General features: G+C 47.3%; 1 protein-coding gene across 7 annotated transcripts in view; it reads right to left on the bottom strand.

Annotated features, from left to right (window-relative positions):
* Positions 1–27750, bottom strand: part of LOC139264544 (growth factor receptor-bound protein 10-like) — a 318358-nt gene that overhangs the window by 64416 nt on the left and 226192 nt on the right. For all 7 annotated transcript variants that reach the window (XM_070881164.1, XM_070881168.1, XM_070881167.1 and 4 more), the window contains 3 exons: positions 26663–26819; positions 13483–13604; positions 365–439 (listed from right to left, as the gene is read on the bottom strand). In XM_070881164.1, the coding sequence (XP_070737265.1) occupies positions 365–439; positions 13483–13604; positions 26663–26819 (354 nt within the window). The remainder of the gene's footprint in view (positions 1–364; positions 440–13482; positions 13605–26662; positions 26820–27750) is intronic.

Here is a 27750-nt window from a genome sequence, read left to right on the forward strand (position 1 = left end):
ACTTGTCTGACATTTCTGTCGTCTGCCTTCTAATTAAAAAAAAATCTACACATTCTTGCCCCTAAATCTTCACCGCCTTAGAAATCAAGTCTTTACACAAACTCCTGCTCTATTCTCATTGTTTCCAGAGAGCCTTAAAATTGTCCAATCCTTGCCTCCCTCAGTCTTGCCTTCCTCCTAGATCCTTCAGACCTTTAAAACCCAATACTGCTATCATCTAATTACTGTCTCTTGATTTACCTCAATTTATTTCAACCTTACATTGCCTGCACTGTATACCTTGCCCTTGGTGACCAATTAAAAAAAACCATACAATTCCATACTCAAAAACACTGCAGAATACTCAAAAATATAATTCTCTTACCTGCAAGAGTTGCGAATGTGGGTTACTTCCATTTAACTCCTGGCAACAAGCCACCATCTGCTCTGGAAAGAAGCTCTGTCCAAACAAATAATACTCTTCAAAGGCTGGCCAATAGACCAATGGCTAATTCATTAAAGGCTCTACATTTTTAATCAAAACTCCTTACCAATGGCTAGATTTAATTAACAAAAATATGTAATAAACTTTAAACTTCGCAGGGAGGTTTGTTCGTGCTGAGGGGAGGGTTTAAATTAAATTGGCAGGGGGTTGGCCGCCAGGATATAGCATTAGAAAGAAGAAACAAAGGGCACAAAGGATTGGGAGAGACGGATAGCACAAAAGCAAGAAATAGAAAGGTAGTAGGTAGGGTCAGACTAAGAGAACATAGGATGGTCTAAAATAGGTTTACAATGTATGTATGTGAATGCACAAAGCATAGTAAACAAGGTTGTTGAGCTGCAGGCACAAATAGCAACATGGGATTGTGTCATGGCAATAACGGAGACCTGGCTCAAAAAAGGGCAGGATTGGGTATTAAATATTCCTGGATATAGGGTGTTCAGGAAAGAAAGGGTGGTGTGGCGGTATTGGTTAAGGAGAACGTTACAGTGCTGGAGAGAGAGGATGTCCTGGAGGGGTCAAGGACAGAATCGAAATGGCTAGACGCAAGAAATAATACAGGGGCCATTACACTACTGGGTGTATTCTATAGGCCGCCAACTAGTGGGAAAAATATGGAGGAGCAAATTTGCAGAGAAATTACTAAGAGATGCAAGAACTATAGAGAGTTCTTGGGGTCTTCAACTATCCTAATATAGACTGGGATAATGACAGTATAAAGGGCAGAAAGGGGGAAGAATTTCTGAAGTGTGTTCAGGATAACTTTCTTGATCACTAAGTTTCCAGCCCAACAAGGAAGGAGACATTGCTGGACCTGGTTCTGGGGAATGAGTTAGGTCAAGTGGAGCAAGTGTCAGTCGGTGAACATTGAGGGAACAGTGATCATAGTATCATGAGGTTTAGATTAGTTATGAAAAAGGACAGGGAGCAATCTAGAGTAAAAATACTTAATTGGAGGAAGGCAAATTTCAGTGGGATGAGAATGGATCTGGCCCAGATAAATTGGAATCAAAGATTGGCAGGCAAACTGTAGTGGAACAATGGGCTGCCTTTAAAGAGGAAATAGTTCAGTACAGTCGAGATACATTCCCACGAGGGGGAAAGGTAGGGCAACTAAAGTTAGAGCTCACTGGATGACGAGAGAAAAAGAGCAAGATGAACCAGAAGAAGAGCGCATATTACAGATGTCAGGTCGCGAATACATCTGAGAATCAGGCTAAATGTAGGAAGTTCAGAGAAGTGAAAAAGAGGGTATGAGAATAGAATGGCAGTTAACATAAATGGTAATCCAAGTCATCTAAAGGCATCGAAATAGTAAACAGGTAGTAAGTAGAGGGTTTGGGCCCATTAGGGACCAAAAAGACTTACGCATGGAGGCAGAGGATATGGCTGAGGTATTAAACGAGTACTTTGCACCTGCCATAGATGTAGGAAAGGAGGAGGTAGAGTAGATACCGGATGGGATAAGAATTGATAAGGACGAGGTAATAGAAAGGATGGCTGTAATTAAAGTAGATAAATCACCAGGACCGGATGGAATACATCCTAGGACACTGACAGAAGTGAAGGAAGAAATCGCAGAAGGTACTGGCCATAATCTTCCAAGTCTCCTTAGAAACAGGAGTGGTGCCAGCAGACTATGGAATTGCAAATGCTCAACTATAGGCCGGTCAATTTAACCTCGGTAGTGGGGAAACTTTTAGAAACAATAATCAGGAACAAAATTAACAGTCACTTGGACAAGTGTGGACTAATTAAGGGAAGCCAGCACGGATTTGTTAAAGGCAAATCACGTTTAACCAACTTGATCGAGTTTTTTGATGAGGTAAGAGGGAGGATTGATGAGGGCAATGGGATTGATGTGGTGTACATGGATTTCCAAAAGACATTCGACAAAGTGTCACATAATAGGCTTGCCAGCAAAGTTGAAGCCCATGAAATAAAGGACAATGGCAGCATGGATAAGAAATTGGCTAAGTGACAGGAAACAGTAGTGGTGAATGGTTTTTTGTCAAACTGGAGGAAGGTATAGAGAGTGGTGCTCACCAGGGGTCAGTACTAGGAACTCTGCTTTTCTTGATATATATTAATGACTTCGTAAACAATGTCCAAGTCTTCACGCTTGAATTACACATCTAGTTACAATACCCAACAGCATTGATAATGCTTGCGGAATGTTTTATATAGGTTTAACATAACTTCCTGGCTTTTGAACTCTCTGCCTCTATTTAAAGCCCAGGATACCATATGCTTTTTTAACCGCTTTGCTAATCTGTCTTGCCAGTCAAAGAATTGTGCACAAACACCGCCAGGTCTCTCTGTGCTTTCATCCCCTTTAAAATTGTATCATTTAGCTTGTATTTCCTCTCATTATTTCTACCAAAATGTATCACATCACACTTTTCTGCATCGAATTTCATCTGCCATTCCACCAGCGTGTCCATGTCCTCTTAAAATCTATTACCATCTTCCTCACTGTTTACTACACTTGCAAGTTTTGTGTTATATGCAAATTTTGAAATTGTGCCCTGCAAACTCAAATCCAAATGATTAATGTATATCAAAAACAGCAGTGCTCCTAGTACTGAATCTGGGGAACTTCATTGTGTACTGAACCTGCGGAACTTCACTGTGTACTTCCCTCCAGTCTGCAAAACAGCCATTCATCACAACTCTCTGCTTTCTATCCTCGTCAATTTGGTATCGATGCTACTGCACCTTTTATCCCATGGGCTTCAATTTTGCTAATAAGCCTAATATGTGGTACTTTATTCAACACTTTTAAACTATATCAACTGCACTGTCCTCATCCACCCTCTCTGTTAACCCAAACAAGTTAGTCAAACATGATTTGCCCGTAATAAATCCACGCTGGCTGGATTTGATATTAACAGGCAGATGATAAAGCTAAGTAGTAGAGAATGGCTTGACAACTATGACCATAATAGTATGGAGTTTCAGTTTAGGTTTAAGACAGGAGAATGAGTACAATAGAAGTATGCAACTCTGGAAAGGCAGATTTTGAGGGAGTGAGTAAAGAAACTGAACAGTGGCTGCGTTTATTTGCACTCCAAGTGGGTTGGACCAGATTTCTGATTTGTCCGCTTGGAGGACAAGACACTCCCAACAGTTTATCTGGAATGTGTAATTTGATCCTGTCTGCTGGAGAGTAATTCAAAGTTTCTGCAGTGCTTGATCCAGTCTTTGTCACAAGCAGACTCATCGAGCCAAACTGCTCCAGTGCAGCCATGACTGTGGCATCTATGTGGAGGGTCATCTCGAAAAGCAAGTTAATTCTCAGTGACATATGATGTGGAACGTGATCCACATCCAAGAGGAAGGAGAATGTAATCCGTCTTGCCATCTGGCTCTCGCTCTCATCCACACTCCTTTAGACCTGGATCATGTTCTTTCCCCAACCCCTCTTTTCTCTCCATGCTCGTATCCACCTCCCCGCCCGAGCTCCAGACCTACTATCCCCCTCCTCCACCCCCGCCCCCCCCCTTTTTACTCTACCCCGGTGCCCCTCCCCATCCCCTGCCTGCAGTCTACCTCCGGTGCCCCTCTTCTCTCTCCCTTGCTTCCCTTCCCCCGCCAATCCAGTCCCCGTCTTCTCCCTACCACCCACCCCCATTGGGATCTGCCTCTTCTCTCTCTCCCACCTCAGGTCCTCCTCTTCCTTCTGGTCCACCTCCGCTCTATTTCCCCCAGTTCCCCTCCTTTGTCTTTCTCTCTTTCTCTCTCCCTCTTCCCCCTCTGATCCCCTCTCCCCGCCCCCCCCCCAATCCCCCTTCTTTTCTTCCTGCTTCCCCCCCTCTAGCCCCACTCTTTTCTTTCTCTCCCCCCATTCCCCTCAGGTCACCCGCTACTCTCTCACCCCACCGGTCCCCCTCTTCTCTCTCTCCCTCCCTCCCCTGCCTCTGGTCCCTCTCCGCTGCCCCCCTCTTTTCTCTCTCTCGTTTCCCCCCCCCCCCCGCCCCACAACGCGCTGGTCCCAGTCTTCTATCTCCACCTCCCTCCCGCTCCCCACAGAGTTCTGCTCTTCCACATCACTCTCTACCCCGTTTCTCCCCACACCCCCGTCCTCTCTTGTGCCCCCCCACCCCAATCTGGTCCTCTCTAGGACCCCCCCCACCCCAATACCGTCCTCTTGAGGACCCGCTCCCCCATCCCCTTCGCTCTTCCCCTCCACTCATCAGTCGTCCAATCTAGCCTGCCCCTGATCGCGTCCTCTTTTCCCCCCTCCTCCGATCCTGTCCCCTCTCTCGCCCCCCCCCATCCCATTCTCTCTGCGCGCTCCTGCGATCCCGTCTTCTCTCCTTCCGCCCCCCCACCCCTCCCCACCACAGATCCTGTCCTGTCTTTCCCCCCTTCCCACCACTGGTTTTGTCCTCTGTTCCCCCTCCCAATCCCATCTGCTTATCCCCCACGCCCGATCCCGTCTTCTTTTCCACCGCCCACGCCCCCCCCCGATTCTGTCTTTCCCCCCCCCCCACCCCCAAAACCGTCTATTTTTCCACACCACCCCCAATCCCATCTTGTTTTTCCCCCTCCCACACCCTGTCTTCTCCTCTCTTCCCTCCCACACAAAGTCCTCTCTCCTCCCCCGATCCCGCCGTCTTCCCCCACCCCCCCCTCCCACAATCTTGATCCTGTCCTTTCTTGGACCCTCCCCCCCCCCCCCCCACCCCCCGGTACACCGATCCGGTCCTCTCCACCCCCTGCCCCCTCTCCCTCCACCCCCTGATCTGGTCTTCTCTTTCCACGTCTGCCACCTCCCCTGATCCCGTCCTCTCTCCTCTTCCCCCCCCCCCCCCGCCCGCCAATCACCTCTCCCCGCTCCCGTCCCCTCAACGCTCCCACGATCCTGTCCCCTCTTCCTCTCTCCCCCCCCCCCCCAACGCTCTTAACCCCCCCCACCCCCGATCCCGTTCCCTCGTTCCCCACCCAGTCCCCTCGTTGCCTTCCCCCCGTCCTCTTCCCCACCACCACCCCCCCACCCCTCCCTCCCCATCACCACCCCCCCACCCCTCCCTCCCCACCCTTTCCCATCCCCCCACCACATTCTCTTCTCGCCCACCCTTCCCCTTCTCGTTCTTCCCGTCCCCTCCCCTTCCCCCTCGTTCTTCCCCTTACCCCCCTTCCTTCCCGTCCCCTCCCCTTTCCCCCCTCGTCCCATCCCTGATCCCTTCCCCTCGCCCCCTCAACCCACCCCCGATCCCATCCCCTCGTCCGTCCGTCACCTCCCCCCACCCCGTCCCCTCCCCTCGCCCCCTCAACCCACCCCCGATCCCATCCCCTCGTCCGTCCGTCACCTCCCCCCACCCCGTCCCCTCCCCCAACCTGTCTCCCCCCACAACCCCCCGATCCCGTCCCCTCGCCCGTCCCCCCCAACCCCGTCCCCTTTCCGCCCCCCCCACCCCCGATCCCGTCCCCTCGCTGCCGTCGCCCCCCCCCCCCCCACCCCCAATCCCGTCCCCTCGCTGTCGCCCGCCCCAGCCCGGTCCCGTCCCCTCGCACCCCCCCCCCACCCCCGATCCCGTCCCCTCGCCGCCCCCCCCCCCCCGATCCCATCCCCTCGGTACCCCCCACCCAGTCGTCTTTTCCCCCACTCCTTTCCCGTCTTCTTTTCCCCCACCCTCCATCCCGTCCTCTCTTCACACCCCTCCGATTCAGTCTTCTTTCCCCCACCACCCCATCTGCTTTCCCCCTGCCCCATCCCGTCATCTCTTCTCTTCTCTTCTCTTCTCTTCTCCCCCACCCCCCCCCCCCACACCCACAACCCGTCCTCTCCTCGCTTTCCTCCCACACCCCGTCCTCTCCTCCCCCAAACCCACCGTCTCCCCCGCTACCCACGTCCACCCTTTCCCACAATCTCGATCCTGTCCGCTCTTGGACCCCCCCCTCATCCCGGCACGCCGATCCCATCCTCTCCTCCCGCAGCCCCCCACCCACCCGCTCTTCCCCCACCCCCATGATCATGTCTTCTCTTTCTGCCCCCGCCTCCCAATGACATCAACTTTTGTGTCATAGGATCTTTATGAACACCCAAGGGATCTTTTGAGTGGTTGGCCACTTTGCAGCACAGTTCCTTCAGCAGTGATTTACACACGCAATTAATCCTATCGCATACCTAAATATGAAGTATTTTCTATGCAAAATACCATTTCTCAATGCATAATTCTAGGGGCACGATAATGCTTTCTTTTTGAGGCAATTAAGTGTGCCTCAGCGGTTTGAAGGATGAAAAAATGAAACGCTGTGGGCTAAAAGTATTGGGTTTAGCGATGAGGATGACGAAGAGGACCAAAGGAGACAGGCAGGAAATCCCCCTTTCGGCATAAGTTGTCCGTGAACGCCTCATCAGGCGCCGAATTCAGTGAATTCTGACAAGTGTCTCTGGACATCCCAGATCCCCATTGCTCACCACACTCCCACCATACTATCCCTCTGTCACAAAATATCACAACATCCTCTTGGGCACAAAGCTGAAATGAGAGCAACCACAAAACAAAGATTCCAAACAAAATTATTGAATGTAATCCCTTCGTGCCTGTCATTCGGGTGCCCTTCCCTGATCCAGTGCTCCCCCAATGGCTGCAGCATGGTTGGTGGAAAGCTGCCCAGTCTCCATGAGGGAGACTTCATATGGCGTTGCAGGACACCCTTGGGCAGCTCTGGACCAGGAAGGCCCAGCCATAGACTGCACCACCTTAGCATTGGCAGCAGCAGTCTGGACTGGCTGGCTGATGGGCAGCAGCAGGGGCAGAGTGGTAGTGTGGGAGCATAAATGCTATTACCCTGAGGAAAGCAGGGACCTGGGTCCACTGACCCACTGCCACTCCCCCGGGCTGCACCTCAGCATTCTGAGCAATCTGATGGAGGAGAGATTGCAGGCCTGCTGCAACACCCTGCAAGCCCCGGTCGACAATGGTAAACCTAGCCACGATTGCAGCAGTCTGAGCCTGCGTGGCAGCAAGCCGAGACTGTAGGACAGAGGTCTGCGATACTGCTGCAGCACTAAGATGTTGGGTCACTTCCACCTGTGCTGCAATATCAGTCACGACATTGCCCATCACACGCAGAATCATGTCCGGTTAGCCATGGTCTCTCCATGAGTTTTCCATCATTTCCAGCCTGGAAATCATGGGCTTGAAGCTCTGCGCAAAGCTCCGGCCAATGTTGGAGGCAGACTCCTCCATGCTCATTGACATTGCCAAGAGGCTATATGGCAGGTTTGCGATTGGAACTAGCAATTCGGTGTGCATGTCCATCGCCCTTCTTCTGAAGGCTGCCCCATCGAGGTCCTCATTAGAGTGCTGCGAAGCAGAACTCGCACACTATCTCGCCCTCTGGGGAGCTGGCCCGAGGTACCTTTTCCCCCTGACTCGTGCCAAGTGCCTCAATCTGTGCAGATCCCGCTTCGACATTACCCTCTAAATTATTCACAGTGTCAGCTTTTGAGCTGGTGTCTGCGAGTGACGGATGCAGTGTTGTTCTGTCTCCTTCTCCCCCCTCGCTCTCTTCCATCGCCTCGGGACAGGCTGGGCCTGTCATTCTCGATTATCTGAATCCAGAAAGGAACAAGAGTCGGGTTATGGGGAGGTCATCATCATAGGCAGTCCCTCAAAACGAGGATGACTTGCTTCCACGGCAAAAAGGGATGAGTTCACAGGTGTTTCAATGATATTCCAGGTTCCAAACTACATCTTGAAGGGTGAACGATGCCGGTGCATGGATTTTTAAAAAAAAACATGTGGTGGCCGTTGCATCCCAGCCACCACACGGGCTTGACAGAGCTAGGTCTTGGTCCAGTGGCAAGGATTAACCAAGACAACTGGAGACCTGTTCTGCTGCATGGACTTAGTGCGCACTCATATCGCAGTGTGGACTGGCCCGTGCTGCCCCTGACCCCTCGCCTCTTCTGGACCCCGAACTCTTGCCTTTCCTGGGCCTCGATCACATCCCTCGACGACCTCTTGCCGCTCCTGCTGTACCTGCTCGCACTGCAGTCAGCCGTTGCCCTCTGCATCGACGAGTTCTTATGGTGAGGTAGCAGGTCAGGGAAAGCAAGGTATGTCATCAGCATAGGCAGTCCCTCAGAATCGAGGAAGACTTGCTTCCACTCAAAGCGAGTACTTCGGTGGCTGAACAGTCCAACACGAGAACCACAGGCCGTGTCACAGGTGGGACAGGGGGAAAGGATGGGTGGGACAGGTTTGCGACACGCTCTTTCCGCTGCCTGCGCTTGATTTCTGTATGTTCTCGGTGATAAGACTAGAGGTGCTCAGCGCCCTCCCGGATGCACTTCCTCCACTGAGGGCGATCTTTAGCCAGGGACTCCCAGGTGTCAGTGGGGATGTTGCACTTTTTCAGGGATGCTTTGAGGGTGTCCCTGTAAGGTTTCCTCTGCCCACCTTTGGCTCGTTTGCCATGAAGGAGTTCAGAGTAGAGCGCTTGCTTTGGGAGTCTCGTGTCTTGGCATGCGAACAATGTGGCCTGCCCAGCGGAGCTGATCAAGTGTGGTCAGTTCTTCAATGCTGGGGATGTTGGCCTGGTCGGGGTCACTAATGTTGGTGCGTCTGTCCTCCCAGGGGATTTGTCGGATCTTGCGGAGGCACCGTTTGTGGCATTTCTCCAGCGACTTGGTATCTACTGTACATGGTCCATGTCTCTGAGCCATGCAGGACGGCGGGTATTACTGCAGCCCTGTAGACCATGAGCTTGGTGGCAGTTTTGAGGGCCTGGTCTTCAGACACACTTTTCCTCCGCCGGCCAAAGGCTGCATTGGCAGCAGTGTTAAATCTCGTCGTCAATGTCTGCTCTTGTTGATAAGAAACTCCTGAGGTATGGGAAATGGTCCACGTTGTCCAGCATCGCGCCGTGGATCTTGATGACTGGGAGGCAGTGCTGTGCGGCGAGGACAGGCTGGTGGAGGACCTTTGTCTTACGGATGTTTAGCGGAAGGCCCATGCTTTCATTGTCGAAGTAAATACTTGGACAATGTCCTGGAGTTCAGCCTCTGTGTGCGCAGACGCAGGCGTCGTCCGCGTACTATAAGCTCGACGACCGAGGTTGGGGTGGTCTTGAACCGGATAGGGAGATGGCAAAGGTTGAACAGGTTCCCACTGGTTCTGTAGTTTCGTTGCACTCCAACGGGGAGCTTGTTGGCTGTGAGGTGGAGCATGGCAGCAAGGAAGATTAAGAGGGTTGGGGCGATGATGCAGTCCTGTTTGACCCCGGTCCGCACGTGGATTGGGTCAGTGATGGAACCGTTGGTAAGTATCACGGCCTGCATGTCGTCGTGGAGCAGGCGGATGATGGTGACAAACCTTTGGGGGCATCCGAAACTGAGGAGGACGCTCCATAGACCCTCGCGGTTGAGTGTCAAAGGCCTTTTTGTAAGGTCAAAGAAGGCCATGTATAAAGGGCTGGTGCTGTTCTCTGCATTTTTCCTGCAGCTGTCGCGCTGCAAAAATCATGTCCATTGTGCCCCGTAGGGGATGAAATCCGCACTGCGACTTCCAGGAGTAGCTCCTCGGCCACAGGGAGAAGACGGTTGAGGAGGACTCTAGCAACGACTTTCTCAGTGGCTAATAGCAGGGAGATTCCTCTGTAGTTGGCGCAGTCGGACTTGTCCCCTTTTTTAAAGATGGTCACGATCACTGCATCTGAGATCTCTCGGCATGCTCTCCTCCCTCCAGATGAGAGAGGGGAGGCCATGTATTCGCGCCAACAGTGCCTCTCCGGAATACTTCAGTGCCTCAGCAGGGATTCCATCCGCTCCCATAGCCTTGTTGTTCTTAAGCTGTCTTAAGGCTTTTTCTACCTCGTGCAGTGTTGGGGTTTTACGGAGGTGGTGGCGGCTAGCATGCTGCGGGATGGAGTAGAGAACACTAGAGTCAAAGGCAGAGTCTCGATAGAGGAGATCTTTGAAGTGCTCCTTCCAGCGGGCCCTGACTGCCTCAATGTCCTTGATGAGTGTTTCCCCATTCTTGGTCAGCAGTGGGGTGGGTCCTTGGGTATTTGGACCGTAGGTGGCCTTGACTGCGATGAAGAATTCTCGCACATCATGGCTGTCGGCCAGCTGCTGTATCTCCTGTGCTTTCTCCATCCACCACCTGTTGTTTAGGTCCCGGTTTTTTGTTGGACCTCAGTCTTGAGCCGTCTGTAATGCTGCTTTGCTGCTTCTGAGTTGAGTTGTTTAAGGCTCAGAAATGCCCTGTGCTTGCGATCTATTAGCTCTTGGATCTCCTGATCATTCCTGAACACCAGTTCTGGTGTTTCTTGGTTGAGTGACCGAGCGTCTCTTTGCAGACAAGATATGTATGCATATAGCATCAGCAACTTGTAAGGGAGAAGAGATTGTGGGATGAGGGGGAAGTGGGGTGCGAGGAGGAGGATTAGGAATGAGCATACTGCTGTTGTCCCCAAGGGCTTCAACCTCGCCTGTTGCCATGGCCTCCATGACTTCCCGTCCAATGATGTCCAGCACTCGCTCCTCCAGTTGGTTCAGGTCCTGTATGACAGCTTGCGCCCCTCCTGACTAACTGATTATGCGCCACGTTGGCCTGTAAGAGAAAGGGAATTGCATGAGTGAGTATGGTGCAATGTGTTTGGGTGATGTGCCTGCCATAGTTGAATAGCTGTCAATGTGTGCAAGCTGCAAGATGTAGGTTTGAGTGTTGCAGCAGTAGTAAGGCTGAAGTGAAGTGAAGCTTTGATTGTGAGGTATGACTGGTGATAGGTAGAGATTGTGTAGGTAAGTGCTGGAGGTGTGGGTGCATTGAGCAGTGTGGGGAGCTTGTGATGGAGACGGTGAGATATGGCATTTGCTAAAGCCTTCATTCACCTTTACCTGCCGTGCGAGGTCTTGAACCTCTTGCGGGCATTGTATGGTAGACCTGGGGACCACACTGGTGGCCGTCACATATTTGGATCTCTCCCACCACAGCCTTCTGGACGTATATGCCGATGGTTTCTTGCCTGCTTGTGGGAAAAGGACAGCCCAGCCCTTCTCCTCGCCACGGCCACCACCAGTGCCTCCATAGCCGCACCTGAGAATCGTCTTGCTCTCTTCCTGTGCTGAGGCTCAACCATTTCTTTGTCGTAGTGTCTGCTTCCAAGTGAGCCCCAAGAGAAATGACAATGAGATGCTGTTGCATCAGTGCAACTCCCCTTCAAGTACTGAATAAAGCCTTGGTCAAACACGAGTGGGAATTAGACTGTACCCAATATTGGCCCATCTGTTGAGTGGTAAGCCAATGAGCAGCAGTTGTAGCGCTGAGATCAGCACTATAATCGTGTTACTTAGACCAGTTTAAGCCGGCACAGCTGCATCGTACTGGGCTATGACACCGCCCATTTTTGGACCATAACCAATTTCTAGGCCCGTTCTCCTTGGAGAAATTTGCTCGGCACTTCAACTATGACGGATGACACTTTCGCATAATACTATATCTGAACAGTCAGTTACAAGGCACATAGGGATTGATTCAGCATAGATTTGGAACAGCATTAAAATGGTTATATGTCCCATACGTGTAAAATGATTGCAGTCTGCTGGATGCTGTACAATATCAGCATGAACATTGTTTACTGAACTAATAAGCAACTTCAAGCAATGGATGAGCAGGGGAATGAAGGTGTGCAGCAAACTAACTAGTGCAAGGCATACGGGATCCATTGGTGTGCACTACTAATCAGAGGCCACGACTCATCGCTGTGGACTTCCATAACCTGAGCTTCCGTGTCCATTCGCGTGCGCATTTTGGAAACCACTCTGGCCCAAATCCATTACTTTTATCTCCAATTTTCTTTCACCCTCTTGGACCTTTCTCTCCTGTCATGTCTCCTTTCATTTCTCCTCTCAGGTTCTTTGGCCCCACTCAGTCCAATCCTACACCAACCAGTCACTATTTCTCAACCTTTCGACTGTCCTGCCACCATCCCAGGCTTGACTCACTAACCTTACCACCCTGTACACCTGCTCGGGGCTAATCTTGCTAACCCCTGCCCACCCCAAACTGCTATGGCCTCTCACCTGCCCCCTCCACCCTCACCAACAAGGAGCTTATGGACTTTAGGCACTGAGTTTGAGAGCATCTGTTCAGCTGCCTTTGCCACATCCCTCCCTTCCCCTTGGCCACCAAGCCAAGTTTCTCCTGAGGCTCTCCTATGCTCGTGCCCTTATCACATCTTTCTCCCAGCAATCCCCCACCCTTCGTGCCGTGTTCCAAGCTCGCTGTCCATGAGCCTAAATTTCCTCCAGTGGGAAGCGCAAAAGCCATTGTCTACGGCCCCTGACACAAAATCCGTTCTGTCACCATCGAATCTATCCTCTCTGGCCAGTGTCTCAGGCTGAACCAGATTGTTCGCAACCACAACATCCTATTTGATCCAGAGCTGAATTTCCAACCTCAAATCCTCTCCATTATAAAGACCACTTATTTCCACTACCGTACCGTCGCCTGTCCTTGTCCCTGCCTTCGCCCATTTGCTGCAGAAACCCTCATTCCACTTTAAGCTACAATATAATGGTAGAAGTAGGAAGACAGGTAATCTGGTTCATGTCACATTTGTAAACCTCAAGATTCAGATCTTTTCCAATTCTGAGAAGAGGACTACAGCAAGCCTCCAGTGACCAAACACCTAAAGCACAACGATTGTAAGCCTGCTTTAAGCTACAAGATTCAAAACTGCAAGTGTAATTTTAATAAATCCAAAAGTCTGAATTGGTTTAAATTCAGAAATTAAATACAACAGAACAAATCAAGTCATTACAGATTTACTACTTGTGCTGACATCTTCCCTAGAATAGATCCACAACTTTGCATAAAAAAGATGTTTGCCGAATGTTAGAACAAACATAATCTATTATACAAGTCTGTTTAAAAACATATACTAAATCATTAAGATATGAATAATTAAGGTGTAAATGATTTAAAAATGTGGTTAAGCCATTTTAATTATTAGTTACAAGGTGCATAGGTACTTACCACTTGATGTTTAAAAAATTCATATTTGGCGTAGTTTTTTCTGAATAAAAATTTGCTTTCATTTCCCGTAATCCATGTGGATTGTACTTGCACTACCAGTTCATGGTCTTCCAAACATCTTTCTGTGAAAATGATTGGAGAATTTGTGTGGTGAATTTCTCAATTGAATATGACAAAAGGAATCATGGAAATTTAATGCCACTGTAAATAGGTATAACACTAATTTATCCACATACAGCACATTTGAGGTTTTTGACATTTGTTCATGTTATCCCACAGTATTCTATATTGGAATCATATATATAGCTTCTCTATTCATGTTGGGAATAAGCACATATTTTGTATCACAGTCAATCTGAATTTATTCAGCTTCTTCAAATGATATTAGGAAATAATGAGTGAGCGGACCAATAGTTTGGTACATATAAATTTTAAAAAGCCAATTTCGAAGGATTGAGCGATTAGCTTAACATAACATAGGAAATAGCAGAAGTAGTCCTTTTGGCCCCTCGAGCCTGCTCCGCCATTCAATAAGATCACGACTGATCTGATGTTGGGCTCAGCTCCAATTCCCTGCCGCTCCCCATAATCCTTCATTCCCTTACCGCTCAAAAATCTGTCTATCTCCACCTTAAATATATTCAATGACCCAGCCTCCACAGCTCTCTGGGGCAGAGAATTCTACAGATTTACAACCCTCAGAAGAAATTCCTCCTCATCTCAGTTTTAACTGGGCGACCCTTTATTCTGAAACTATGCCCCCGAGTTCTCGATTCCCCCATGAAGCCTCTCTGCATCTATCTTGTCGAGCCGCCTCAGTATCTTATATGTTGCAACCTACTCAACCTTTCTTCGTAAGTCAACCCCTTCATCTCAGGAATCAACCTCGTGAACCTTCTCTCAACTCCCAATGCAAGTATATCCCTCCTTAAATAAGGAGCCCAAATCTGTACGCAGTACTCTAGGTGTACAATAGATTGGCTAGAATAGACTGGCAAATGATACTTAAAGGGTTGACGGTGGAGAGGCAATGGCAAACATTTAAAGATCACATGAATGAACTTCAGCAATTGTACATCCCTGTCTGGAGTAAAAATAAAACGGGGAAGGTGGCTCAACCATGGCTAACAAGGGAAATTAAGAATAGTGTTAAATTCAAGGAAGAAGCATATAAATTGGCCAGAAAAAGCAGCAAACCGGAGGACTGGGAGAAATTTAGAATTCAGCAGAGGAGAACAAAGGGTTTAATCAAGAGGGGGAAAATAGAGTACAAGAAGCAGCTTGCTGGGAACATAAAAACTGATTGCAAAAGCTTCTATAGATATGTGAAGAGAAAAAGATTAGTGAAGACAAACGTAGGTCCCTTGCAGTCGGATTCAGGTGAATTTATGATGGGGAACAAAGATATGGCAGACCAATTGAATACTTTGGTTCGGTCTTCACAAAGGAAAACACAAATAACCTTCCAGAAGTACTAGGAGACCAAGGGTCTAGTGAGAAGGAGGAACTGAAGGATATCCTTATTGGGCAGGAAATTGTGTTAGGGAAATTGATGGGATTGAAGGCCAATAAATCCCCAGGGCCTGATAGTCTGCATCCCAGAGTACTTAAGGAAGTGGCCCGAGAAATAGTGGATGCATTGGTGATCATTTTCCAACAGTCTATCGACTCTGGATCAGTTCCTATGGATTGGAGGGTAGCTAATGTAACACTTTTTAAAAAGGGAAGGAGAGAGCAGTTAATTATAGACCGGTTATAGCCTGACATCAGTAGTGGGGAAAATGTTGGAATCAATTATTGAGGAAATAGCAGCGCATTTGGAAAGCAGTGACAGGATCGGTCCAAGTCAGCATGGATTTAAGATGGGGAAATCATGCTTGACAAATCTTCTGGAATTTTTTGAGGATGTAACTAGTAGAGTGAACAAGGGAGAACCAGTGGATGTGGTGTATTTGGACTTTCAAAAGGCTTTTGACAAGGTTCCACACAAGAGATTGGTGTGCAAAATCAAAGCATATGGTATTAGGGGTAATATACAGACGTGGATAGAGAACTGATTGGCAGACAGGAAGCAGAGTGTCGGGATAAACTGGTCCTTTTCAGAATGGCAGGCAGTGACTAATGGAGTGCCGCAGTGCTCAGTGCTGGGACCCCAGCTCTTTACAATATACATCAATGATGTAGATGAAGGAATTGAGTGTAATATTTCCAAGTTTGCAGATGACACTAAACTGGGTGGTGGTGTGAGCTGTGAGGGGGACGCCAAGAGGCTGAAGGGTGACAGACAGGTTAGGTGAGTGGGCAAATGCATGGCAGATGCAGTATAATGTGGATAAATGTGAGGTTATCAACTTTGGGGGCAAAAACGTGAAGACAGATTATCTGAATGGCAGATTAGGAAAAGGGGAGGTGCAACGAGACCCGGGTGTCATGGTTCATCAGTCATTGAAAGTTGTCATACAGGTACAGCAGGCGGTGAAGGCGGCAAATGGTACGTTGGCTTTCATAGCTAGGGGATGTGAGTACAGGAGCAGGGAGGTCTTACTTCAGTTGTACAGGGCGTTGGTGAGGCCTCACCTGGAATATTGTCTTCAGTTTTGGTCTCCGAATCTGAGGAGAGATGTTCTTGCTATTGAAGGAGTGCAGCGAAGGTTCATCAGACTGATTCCCGGGATGGCTGGACTGACATATGAGAGACTGGATCAACTGGGTCTTTATAGATTGGAGTTTAGAAGGATGAGGGGATCTCATAGAAACATCCAAGATTCTGACGGGACGGGACAGGTTAGATGTAGGTAGAATGTTTCCGATGTTGGGGAAGTCCAGAACCAGGGGACATAGGGCCCAAGTTTCCACATGATTTGCACCTGATTTTTAGGAGCAACTGGTGGAGAATGGACTATCTTAGAAATCGCAATTCTCCACATTTTTTTTTCTGCAGTTCGAGTCAGGTAGAACAGTTCTACTTTAGAACAGAATTTTTTCTTCCGGCCACTGACGCCTGATTTAAAAGTTTCCACAGTGAAAACGTACTCCAAACTAAAGTAGAATGGAGCAAGTGAAGATTTTTGTAGAACTGAAAAAACCTGTTCTACACATTAAAAAATCAGGCACAGGTTACAAATTAGGCGTCCAGAACGAGGTGGGGGGGGGGGGGGGGGGGGGGAGGGGAAGGGAAGGGAAGTCATTAAATTCTACAATCAATCCTTATTTATACTTCTACAAATATTATACAAATAAATCCAACCTGAATAAACATTTATAAGCAAAGAAAAGATTAAATAAACCATCTTTCTACCTGTGTGAAAGTGCTTCAGCCATCGTTCGAAGGAAACCGCCGTTTGTTGCCGCGCAGGGGAGGGAGGGGAAGTAGACAGCGGCTTGTTGCCGCGCAGGGGAGGGAGGGGAAGTAGACAGCGGCTTGTTGCCGCGCAGGGGAGGGAGGGGAAGGAGACAGCGGCTTGTTGCCGCGCAGGGGAGGGAGGGGAAGGAGACAGCGGCTTGTTGCCGCGCAGGGGAGGGAGGGGAAGGAGACAGCGGCTTGTTGCCGCGCAGGGGAGGGAGGGGAAGGAGACAGCGGCTTGTTGCCGCGCAGGGGAGGGAGGGGAAGGAGACAGCGGCTTGTTGCCGCGCAGGGGAGGGAGGGGAAGGAGACAGCGGCTTGTTGCCGCGCAGGGGAGGGAGGGGAAGGAGACAGCGGCTTGTTGCCGCGCAGGGGAGGGAGGGGAAGGAGACAGCGGCTTGTTGCCGCGCAGGGGAGGGAGGGGAAGGAGACAGCGGCTTGTTGCCGCGCAGGGGAGGGAGGGGAAGGAGACAGCGGCTTGTTGCTGCAGAGGGGAGGGAGGGGAAGGAGACAGCGGCTTGTTGCCGCGCAGGGGAGGGAGGGGAAGGAGACAGCGGCTTGTTGCCGCGCAGGGGAGGGAGGAGAAGGAGACAGCGGCTTGTTGCCGCGCAGGGGAGGGAGGGGAAGGAGACAGCGGCTTGTTGCCGCGCAGGGGAGGGAGACAGCGGCTTGTTGCCGTGGAGGGAGGGGAGGGAGGGGAAGGAGACAGCGGCTTGTTGCTGCAGAGGGGAGGGAGGGGAAGGAGACAGCGGCTTGTTGCCGCGCAGGGGAGGGAGGGGAAGAAGACAGTGAGAAGGAAAGCCTCAGTGCTGATGGCAATGTGGTTTTATTAAAAAATGTTCAAAAATTAAACAGCTACAAAGAACTACAAAAATGGCCAAGTGCCAATGTTTTTTTTCACACTGAGCATGCGCGAACGCTCCAACGTGCACGCGCAGCGTTGCCGGCAGGAAAACAACTAATTTAAATAGTACCCGCCCCCTTCCACTTACAAAATCGGCGCGAGTGTAGGCTCCGCCCCCCTGGGCGCCGCGCTAAACAGACAAGGAGCTGCAGAGCGCTTGAGAAAAGCACGTTTTTTTTCTGGCGCTGTTTTAGGCGCAAAAAACGGGCACCCAGCTCAGAGGGGCACCTGTTTTTTATCCTGTGGAAACTTGGGCCCATAGTCTTAGGATAAGGGGTAGGCCATTTAGGACTGAGATGAGGAGAAACTTTTTCACTCAGAGTTGTTAACCTGTGGAATTCCCTGCCACAGAGAATTGTTGATGCCAGTCCATTGGATATATTCAAGGAGGGAGTTAGATATGGCCCTTACGACTAAGGGGATCAAGGGGTATGGAGAGAAAGCAGGAAAGGGGTACTGAGGGAATGATCAGCCATGATCTTATTGAATGGCCTACTCCTGCACCTATTTTCTATGTTTCTATTTGTGGCCTCACCAATACCCTGTACAGTTGTAGCAGGACTTCTCTGCTTTAATACTCCATCCCCTTTGCAATAAAGGCTAACATTCCATTTGCCTTCCTGATTACTTGCTGTACCTGCATACCAACTTTTTCTGTTTCATGCACAAGGACCCCCGAGTCCCTCTGTACTGCAGCATTTTATAATTTCTCTCCATTTAAATAATGATTTGCTTTTTTATTTTTCCTGCCAAAGTGGATAATCTTACACCATCTGCCAAATGTTTCCCCACTCACTTAGCCTGTCTATATCCCTTTGCAGATTTTTGTGTCCTCCTCATAACTTGCTTTCCCACCCATCTTTGTATCAGCTACATTACACGGTCCCTTCATCCAAGTCATTAATATAGATTGTAAATGGTTGAGGCCCCAGCACCAATCCCTGTGGCACCTCACTCGTACCCATTTATCCCGACTGTTAGTTAGCCAAACCGCTATCCATGCTAATACATTTTCCCCAGTGATTTGTGCCGTTTTTTTTTTTTTAAGAGCAGGCTGCTCTTTTTGGCCTAAGTTGAAAAACCAGTTTCCCCAATCAATTTGCAGCATTGTAACTCAGTTAGTTCCTATTTTTTTCAGCCAAAGGGAGCGTAACCAGCCACCTACGCCAATTCTGGCCATTTCGGGAGTTACTCCAGTTCTGCTTAGACCAGCGTATGTGGCCTCTCCAGAAAAACCTTCCGGAGAGTTAAGGAAATCAGCACAGCAGATGGCCGGACACACAAAAAATTAAAAAATATATAGCAGCAACTTACCTCCAACCCCGCCCGAAGGGGTTGCCGGTCCGGTCCCATTCTCGGTCCCCAGTTCACAGAGCGTGCGTGAGTGTATGGGGATCGGACCAGCAGGCCCTTCGGGTTGAGTTGGAGGTAAGTTGCTATCATCTGTTTTTCAATTATTTTAAATGTGTTGGGAGCTGGCTGTATGTTTTAATTTGCAGCCTCAGCTCACATCGTGTCCCTGGTTACCGTGGCAGCCCGATCTTTTTGGTGCAGATCAAGGCTCCATCCCTAAAACTGGTTCCCCTTTATCCACCCTGCTCGTTATATCCTCAAAGAACTCCGGTAAATTTGTCAAACATGATTTCCCTTTCATAAAACCATGCTGACTCTGCTTGACTGTATTATGCTTTTCCAAATGTCCTGCTACTGCTTCCTTAATAATGGACTCCAGCATTTTCCCAACAACAGATGTTAGGCTAACTGGTCTATAGTTTCCTGCTTTCTGTCACCTGCTTTTTTAAAGGGCATTACATTTGTGGTTTTCCAATCCGCTGGGACCTCACCAGAATCAAGGAATTTTGATAATTACAACCAATGCATCCACTATCTCTGCAACCACTTCTTTTAAGACTCTAGGATGCAAGCCATCAGGTCCGGGGATTTTACAGAGTTCTACTTCTTCAGTGATAGTGATTGCTTTAAGTTCCTCCCTCCCTATATCCCCTTGATTATCCATGATTGGGACATTTTTAGTGTCTTCTACCATGAAGACCGATACAAAATTTTTGTTCAAAGCATCGGCCATTTCCCTGTTTCCCATTATTAATTCCCCAGTCTCATCCGCTAAGGGATGAACATTTACTTTAGCTACTCTCTTTCTTTCTATATACCTGTAGAAGCTCTTACTATCTGTTTTTATGGGCTCAATTTTCCCCAAAGCCATTTCTTTGGGGCCCAAGTACGGCAAAAAAAATGTTCTAAGTTTCCCCGTTCGATTTCTTCATTTTGGTGCAGCTTAGCCTGTCCTTCAGGATGGAGCCTTGATCTGTACCAAAAAGATCGGGTTGCCACGGTAACCAGAGACACAATGAGTGTTGAGGCTGGAAAGTGATACATATAGCCAGCTCGTAACACATTAAAACACATTGCATCAACTTAAAAACACATTAAAATATATTGCAGCAACTTACCTCGAATTATTAAAGTTCCCCCCCCCCCCCCAAATGCCGTTGCCGATCCCTCCCCGATTCCAGGCCGAAGGGCCTCCCGGTCTGCTTCCCCCGCCCACTCTAAGTCCCTTGCCGGTGCCAGTCCTGCTCCCCCACCACCCCCTCTCCCCACCCTCCCAGCCAGAGTGCTTTGCCGGTCCCGCTGCCCCCCCAACCCCGAGTCCCTTGCTGGTGCCGGTCCAATTACCCCTCCCATAGTCCTGACCAAAGGGCTTGCCGGTCTACTTCCCTTGCCAACCCCAAGCCCCTTGCTGGTGCTGGTCCAGCTTCCTCGTCCTGGCTGAAGGGCTTGCCGGTCTGTTTCCCTAGCTCGCCCAGAGTCCCTTGCCGGTGCCAGTCCCGCTCCCCCAGCCCTGGCCGAAGGGTTTGCCGGTCTGCTTCCCTAGCCCACCCCGAGCTCCTTGCCGATGCCTGTCCAGCTCCAGCTCCCCGCCCGGAGTGCTTTGCTGGTCCCGCTCCCCACCTTCACCCTGAATTCTTTGCCAGCTCCGCTAGCCCCGAATGTCTTGCGGGTCCCGCCCCTAAGCCCAAGCCAAATGGCATCCCGGTCCGGTCCCCCACCCCTATTCCAGGCCGAGTGGCCTCCCGACCCACTCCCATCCAGGCCGAAAGGCCTCCTCCCTCCCGGTCCCCGCACCTACCTCCACCCCCCCTCTCAACTTTCCTGCTGCTGCTGTCCGGGCATCTGCTGCACTTACCTGTGCCTATTTCTTGAACTTTCCGGGTGTTTTTTCTGCAGAGGCCATATACGCTGGCCTAAGAAGAACTGGAGTAACTCTCAGTTGGCCAAACTTGCCTAAATGGCCAGAATTGGCGTGTGTGGTAGGTTTCACCTGCTTTGGCTGAAAAAAAGCGTACCTAAAAAAATCGTAACCGAGTTACGCTGGTGCAAATTGATTGGGGAAACTGTTTTTTTAAAAAAAAACTTAGGCCAAAAAAAGCAGCCTGCTCAAAAAAAAAACACAAATCACTGGTGAAAATTGAGCCCAAAATTTCTTGCTAGTTTACTATCATAATCTAACTTCACTCTTATTTTTTTTTTAGTCGTCCTTCGCTGGTATTTAAAAGTTTCCCAATCCTCTGGCCTCCCACTAATCTTGGCAACTTTGTATGCCATTGTTTCAATTTGATACAATACTTTACTTCGTTAGTTAACCACGGTTGGTTCTCCTTTCTCAAAGTCTTTCCTTCTCACTGGAATATATTCTTGTTGAGTTATGAAAGATCTCCTTAAATGTATGCCACTGCTTATCAACCGTCTTACGCTTTCATCTTTTTTCCCAGTTCACTTTAGCCAACTCTGCCTTCATACCTTTGTAATCTCTTATTTAAGATCAGGACACAGGTTTGAGATCCAACTTTCTCACCCTCCAACTGAATTTGAATTCAACCATGCTATGAGCACGCTTTCCTAGAGGATCCTTTACTAGGAGATCACTTATTAATCCTGTCTCATTACGCAATACCATATCTAAGAGAGCTTGCTCCCTGAACTCTTCCTCAAGGCTACTTTGGCCAATTTGATTTGTCCAATCAATAAGAAGATTAAAATCGCCCATCATTATTGTCGTTCCTTACTTACAAGCCTCCATTATTTCTTGATTTATACTCTGTCCAACAGTGTAGCTACTGTTAGGGGGCCTCTAGACTATGCCCACCAGTGACTTCTTCCCCTTATTATTTATTATCTCCACCTAAACTGATTCTACATCTTGATCTTTGAGCCAATATCATTTCTCACCGCACTGATCTCATCCTTTATTAACACAGCTACCCCACCTCCTTTTCCTTTCTGTCTATCCTTCCGAATTGTCAAAAACCTCTGAATATTCAGTTCCCAGCCTTTGTCACCTTGCAACCACGTATCTGTAATGGCTATCAGATCATACCTATTTATATCTGTGTGTGTCATCAACTCGTCTATCTTGTTACGAATGCTGCGTGCACTCAGATAAAGCGCTTTTAATCTTGTTTTTTTGACCATTTTTCCCTGCTTTGACCCCACTTTCTGATACACTTATTTTTATACATTCTGTCCTTTCCTGTCATACTCTGGTTATCATTTCTCCCTACTGCTATCCTGCTTTATTGCCTTCTCCTTGCTCTTTGACTTTTAAAATTTCCACTCACCTGAATCCTTCCCCCCCACTATTTAGTTCAAAGCCCTCTCTACAGCCCTAGTTTTTCCACCAGGGCACTCGTCCCAGCATGGTTCAAGTGAAGTCCGTCCCAATGGAACAGCTCCCTCTTACCCCGGTACTGGTGCCAGTGCCCCATGAACCAAAACCCATTTCTCCCACACCAGTCTTTGAGCCACCTGTTCATCGATCTGATCTTATTTACCCTATGCAAATTTGCTCATGGCTCAGGTAGCAATCCAGGAGATTACCACCTTTGTGGTTCTGCTTTTTAATTTAGCCTCTAGCAATGAAGCAAATTAGATTAGGGAGAGGGGGATATTGTGCAACAAGCATTTTTTGAGGACAATTGAATATCGTCGAAGGCATGTTACTGAGCATAGAGGATAAAAACATGCCTTAATGTGCTTGAATCGTGTTGAGCAGGTTATACATGCCAGAGAGAAGTGACTTAATTCATCAAAAATATATCACACATGCACGGAATGTTTTGTGCAAGAATTGCATATGGTTATGCATGCGCACCATACTTGAGCGAGTGAAAGAGAAAAGGAGAGTTTTTGAAATAACCAAACTGCTTTGAGTATTCACAAAGAAGGAACTTGCAGTTATATTGAAACTTTCATGTTCTAAAGATGTCCTAAAGTGGGTCACATGCATAGAATTATCTTTCAAGTAGTTTTGTAGGCAAACATTGGTAGCAACTTGATGCATAGCAAGCTACCACAAACAACAAATGAACTAAATAACAGTGAATCCATAGATGATATTGGTTGAAGGATGAAAGCTGGCCAAGCTACCAGGAGGACTTGTTGCTCCTCTCTTTTATACCCAACTGGGATTCCTGTAACATCATCTCCAAAGGATGACACCTCCAACAATGCAACACTGCACTGAAGTAGCACCCTAGATAGGTGCATGTGCATGACCTTGTGCCATTCAGCATATGACGTAGGTTGTGCACACGTGGTGAGTTTTTGATGAATTGTCACTTTTGAGTACAACCAGTATAACCTGCTCAGCACAAATGAACCATATTAAAGGTATCTATCCTGCATTCTCCATAGCACGCCTTTAAATTAGTAATCGGGATCATGGAGATGGCAGAAACTCTGAACAAATATTTTGTATCAATCTTTACGGTAGAGGACACGAACAATATACCAACAGTGGATAATCAAGGGATATAGGGAGGGAGGAACTTAACACCATCACAATCACAAAGTAGGTGGTACTCAGTAAAATAATGGACTAAAGCAGATAAATCCCCTGGACCTGATGGCTTGCATCCTAGCGGCAGGGATTCTGGAAGCATTGGTTGTAATTTACCAAAATTCCCTGGATTCTGGGGAGGTCCCAGAAGATTGGAAAACTGCAAATGTAGCCCCTATTTAATGAAGGAGGCAGACAAAAAGCAGGAAACTATAGACCAGTTAGCCCAACATCTGTGGTTGGGAAAATGTTGGAATCCATTATTAAAGAAGCAGTAAGCAGGACATTTGGATAAGCAAAATTCGGTCAGGCAGAGTCAGCATGGATTTATGAAGGGGAAGTCATGTTTGACAAATTTGCTGGAGTTCTTTGAGGATGTAACGAACAGGGTGGATAAAGGGGAACCAGTGGGATGTGGTGTATTTGGACTTCCAGAAAGGATTTGACAAGGTCCCACATAAAAGATTACTGCACAAGATAAAAGTTCACGGGGTTGGGGGTAATATATTAGCATGGATAGAGGATTGGCTAACAGAGAACAGAGAGTCAGGATAAATGGTTCATTCTCTGGTTGACAACCAGTAACTAGTGGGGTGCCGCAGGGATCAGTGCTGGGACCCCAACTATTTACAATCTATCTTAGTGACTTGGAAGAAGGGACTTAGTGTAATGTAGCCAAGTTTGCTGACGATAAAGATGGGAGGAAAAGCAGTGTGTGAGGACGACACAAAAAATCTGCAAAAGGGACATTGACAGGCTAAGTGAGTGGGCAAAAATTTGGCAGATGGAGTACAATGTTGGAAAGTGAGGTGTCATGCACTTTGGCAGAAATAAAATCAAAGAGCAAGTTGTTATTTGAATGGAGAAAGATTGCAAAGTGCCACAGTACAGTGGGACCTAGGGATACTTGCGCATGAAACACAAAAGGATGGTATGCAGGTACAGCAAGTGATCAGGAAGGCCAATGGTATCTTGGCCTTTATTACAAAGGGGATGGAGTATAAAAGCAGGGAAGTCTTGCTACAGCTATACAAGGTTTTGGTGAGGCCACACCTGGAATACTGCGTGCAGTTTTGGTTTCCATATTTACAAAAGGATATACTTGCTTTGGAGGCAGTTCAGAGAAGGTTCACTAGGTTGATTCTGGGGATGAGGGGGTTGACTTATGAGGAAAGGTTGAATAGGTTGGGCGTCTACTCAGTGGAATTCAGAAGAATGAGCAGTGATCTTATCGAAATGTATAAGATTATGAGGGGGCTTGACAAGGTGGATGCAGAGAGGATGTTTCCACTGATAGGGGAAACTAGAACTCGGGGGCATAATCTTAGAATAAGGGACCCCCATTTAAAACTTAGATGAGGAGGAATTTCTTCTCAGAGTTGTAAATCTGTGAAATTCGCTGCCTCAGAGAGCTGTGGAAGCTGGGACATTGAATAAATTTAAGACAAAAATAGAGAGTTTCTTAAATGATAGGGGAATAAGGGGTTATGAGGAGCAGGCGGGGAAGTGGAGCTGAGCCCATGATCAGATCAGCCATGATCTTATTGAATAGCGGAGCAGGCTCGAGGAGCCATATGGCTTACTCCTGTTCCTATTCCTTATGTTCCTACGTTCTTAAAGGTATTCCATTTGTTCTCAGCTGAGCTGTTGAACAACTGAGGTGAGTGTGCTGAGCCAAATGATACTGGTATGTGGTAAGATTCAGATCAAATGAATAAAATTTACCATTGCCTCACTTTGCTGCCATTATAACTCATCTTACTATTCTTTTCTTTATTTGCTTTCTGATTGCTAGCTTCTTCGTATTGTTTTATACTGATATACTTTCAATTTTTCTTCCTTTCTCTCACTGCTGTTTTGCTTTACATATCTTTTCCTGCCTTTCTCTTTCTTTTACCTTTCCTTTTACATTACATGCAAATGCTTCCAGATAATCCCAAAATAACATGCAACATTTAACCCTCCAAAAACTGGGAGGATCTGTAAAGTTTGTCAAGACTTTAGAAGTAACTATTCTGCATGCCTACACCAATGAGGGCTCCTCATCTAGATGGGACCACTTTGATCTTCATACCAAGGGCTGCATCGTCGATATACTTGATACATCATACATAATTTTTATTGATTTCACATAAGCTCTTCACCAGAGCCTTAATACTACCACCGAAGAAAAACACTAAATGACAAGTCACCAGCTTGTGGCACCACAACGGGTGCACCCCTGGAAATGCTTTTATTGGGTCGTGATGAACACAGATATTGTAACTGTCAAATTAATGTGGTGATTCCCACACACATTTTACTAATGGACAAGAATGGAGACATTTGATATTTTTTTAGTTTGTTAATTCCTGTAGCATGGTCAGAGCACTGAGCAGAAATGTTTCATGTTTATTGGTGTAAAATATCAAAATGAGTCACTAAAAAATACATGTAGTCGGTAATGTATTTTGCTGGTGCTGCACAAGTGCCAGAAAAGTCTGCATGAGATTTTTCAAGCTACCTCCCTCCCATGTCCTTTGTTACTTCCTGAGTATTATTTTACTATTTAAGAAGAAACTTAAAATAACGAATTACTGGTTCCCACAGCCTGTCGATCTCCACTTGTGATCGAGCTCTGAACTCAGCTACCAGGTAAGCATCTCAACTACCAGGTAAAGGCGGCAAACACCACTGAACCTTGCACCACTAAGAATTGAAAAAAAATGACAGCTCAGACACAATGATTCTCAAAATTAATTTCAAAATAAATTAGAAAGACAAATAAATATGTGCTGTGAACAGTATACACAACTTGCAAGTCACAATGTATTCAACAATCACTTCAGCCCGAACTCACTTGTGTATACAGTACCTATGACCTTAATAACATTTTTCATGTTTCACTCCTACTGTTCCCCTTAGCAGTATATAAATATGTAACTGCATTCATGTGAAAAATATCTATGAAGCCATGACTGGTAACAGATTTTACTTTTTTTACCCTGCCCCCCACCCTCAAAATGAATCTACGGTTAATGACAAAAATGAATGATGCTCCCTAAATTCATTTTGCAGTATATGACACTCTTACCTAGACCTAGATGTGGGTGATGTTCGATTAAGGTCCAGCTGTTGTCATCAACACAATGGCATTTATATATCAACAGCTGGCAGACATCTCTGGCAGTCATGTCAGAAGGAAGTTCAATTGCTTTGCTTGTTCCATCTTCACTAAAAACTTTAATGACCTGCCAAAAAAAAGAGGAACCACTGATTATACAATAAAAAAAGTTGAATAAGCAACATACACTACATTATTCATTATAAATATGGTTATTACAATAAGTAACTCAGTTAATGCAAGAAATACAGAAGCATTACTAGATACTTGTCGTTCAAAAATTTTAAAACTAACTTCCACTCACAATTAAGTTTATTCAATACAGCAGACAATGCTTGCCCTCTCCCATACATTTTAAACATTAGTCATACTTTGCATTTTAAAAAAGAACTTTAAAATACACTCAACTGCAGCAAATTAATCAGCTACATGGTAAATAACTTCCTTTTCTATGCCCCCTCCCCCCGACACTTTAAGTGAAGGAAGCCATTGAGTGCTAATATGAACTGGATTTAGACAGTTCTTTCTTTTCCTGTTAGTATTATCAGCTCACACCATCTCAGACACATGACATCAGAATATGAAGGAAACCTTGAGGGTAATTTGCTGTTAATCTCTTACCTCAGCTTGGAAAAGGCAGCAGTTAGGAGAACAGGATGGCATTTTAAAATTAAGTCTGCTGCTTTAGATAAGAGTTCTTTGTCTCTTCCAAACCCTTTCAGTAATGTAGCACACTCAGGATGTTATAATGTATCAAAGGATTACTGTACCTGTCACATACTCCAAGCACTGACTAGTATTGAAAGAGATTACATTTCTCTAGGGTGTGTACAGGACTCGGTGAGCTCGACAAAGGGTTAGTACACAGGCAGTTAGGTAGTGAATCAAACCATGCATGCTGACCAATCAGAGTAACCTTTTCTGGCTGATGTAATCAGTTCCCACACAGATCATTACAGTGTTCCAATTTACTTTGCCATTCTAGCCAATTTGAGAAAATGTGTTTCAAGAGTACCCACATATGATGTCATGAAGAATCTCAGGCATATTAACACATT

The sequence above is a fragment of the Pristiophorus japonicus genome, chromosome 5, assembly GCF_044704955.1.
Source record: "Pristiophorus japonicus isolate sPriJap1 chromosome 5, sPriJap1.hap1, whole genome shotgun sequence".
Classification (NCBI taxonomy): domain Eukaryota; kingdom Metazoa; phylum Chordata; class Chondrichthyes; family Pristiophoridae; genus Pristiophorus; species Pristiophorus japonicus.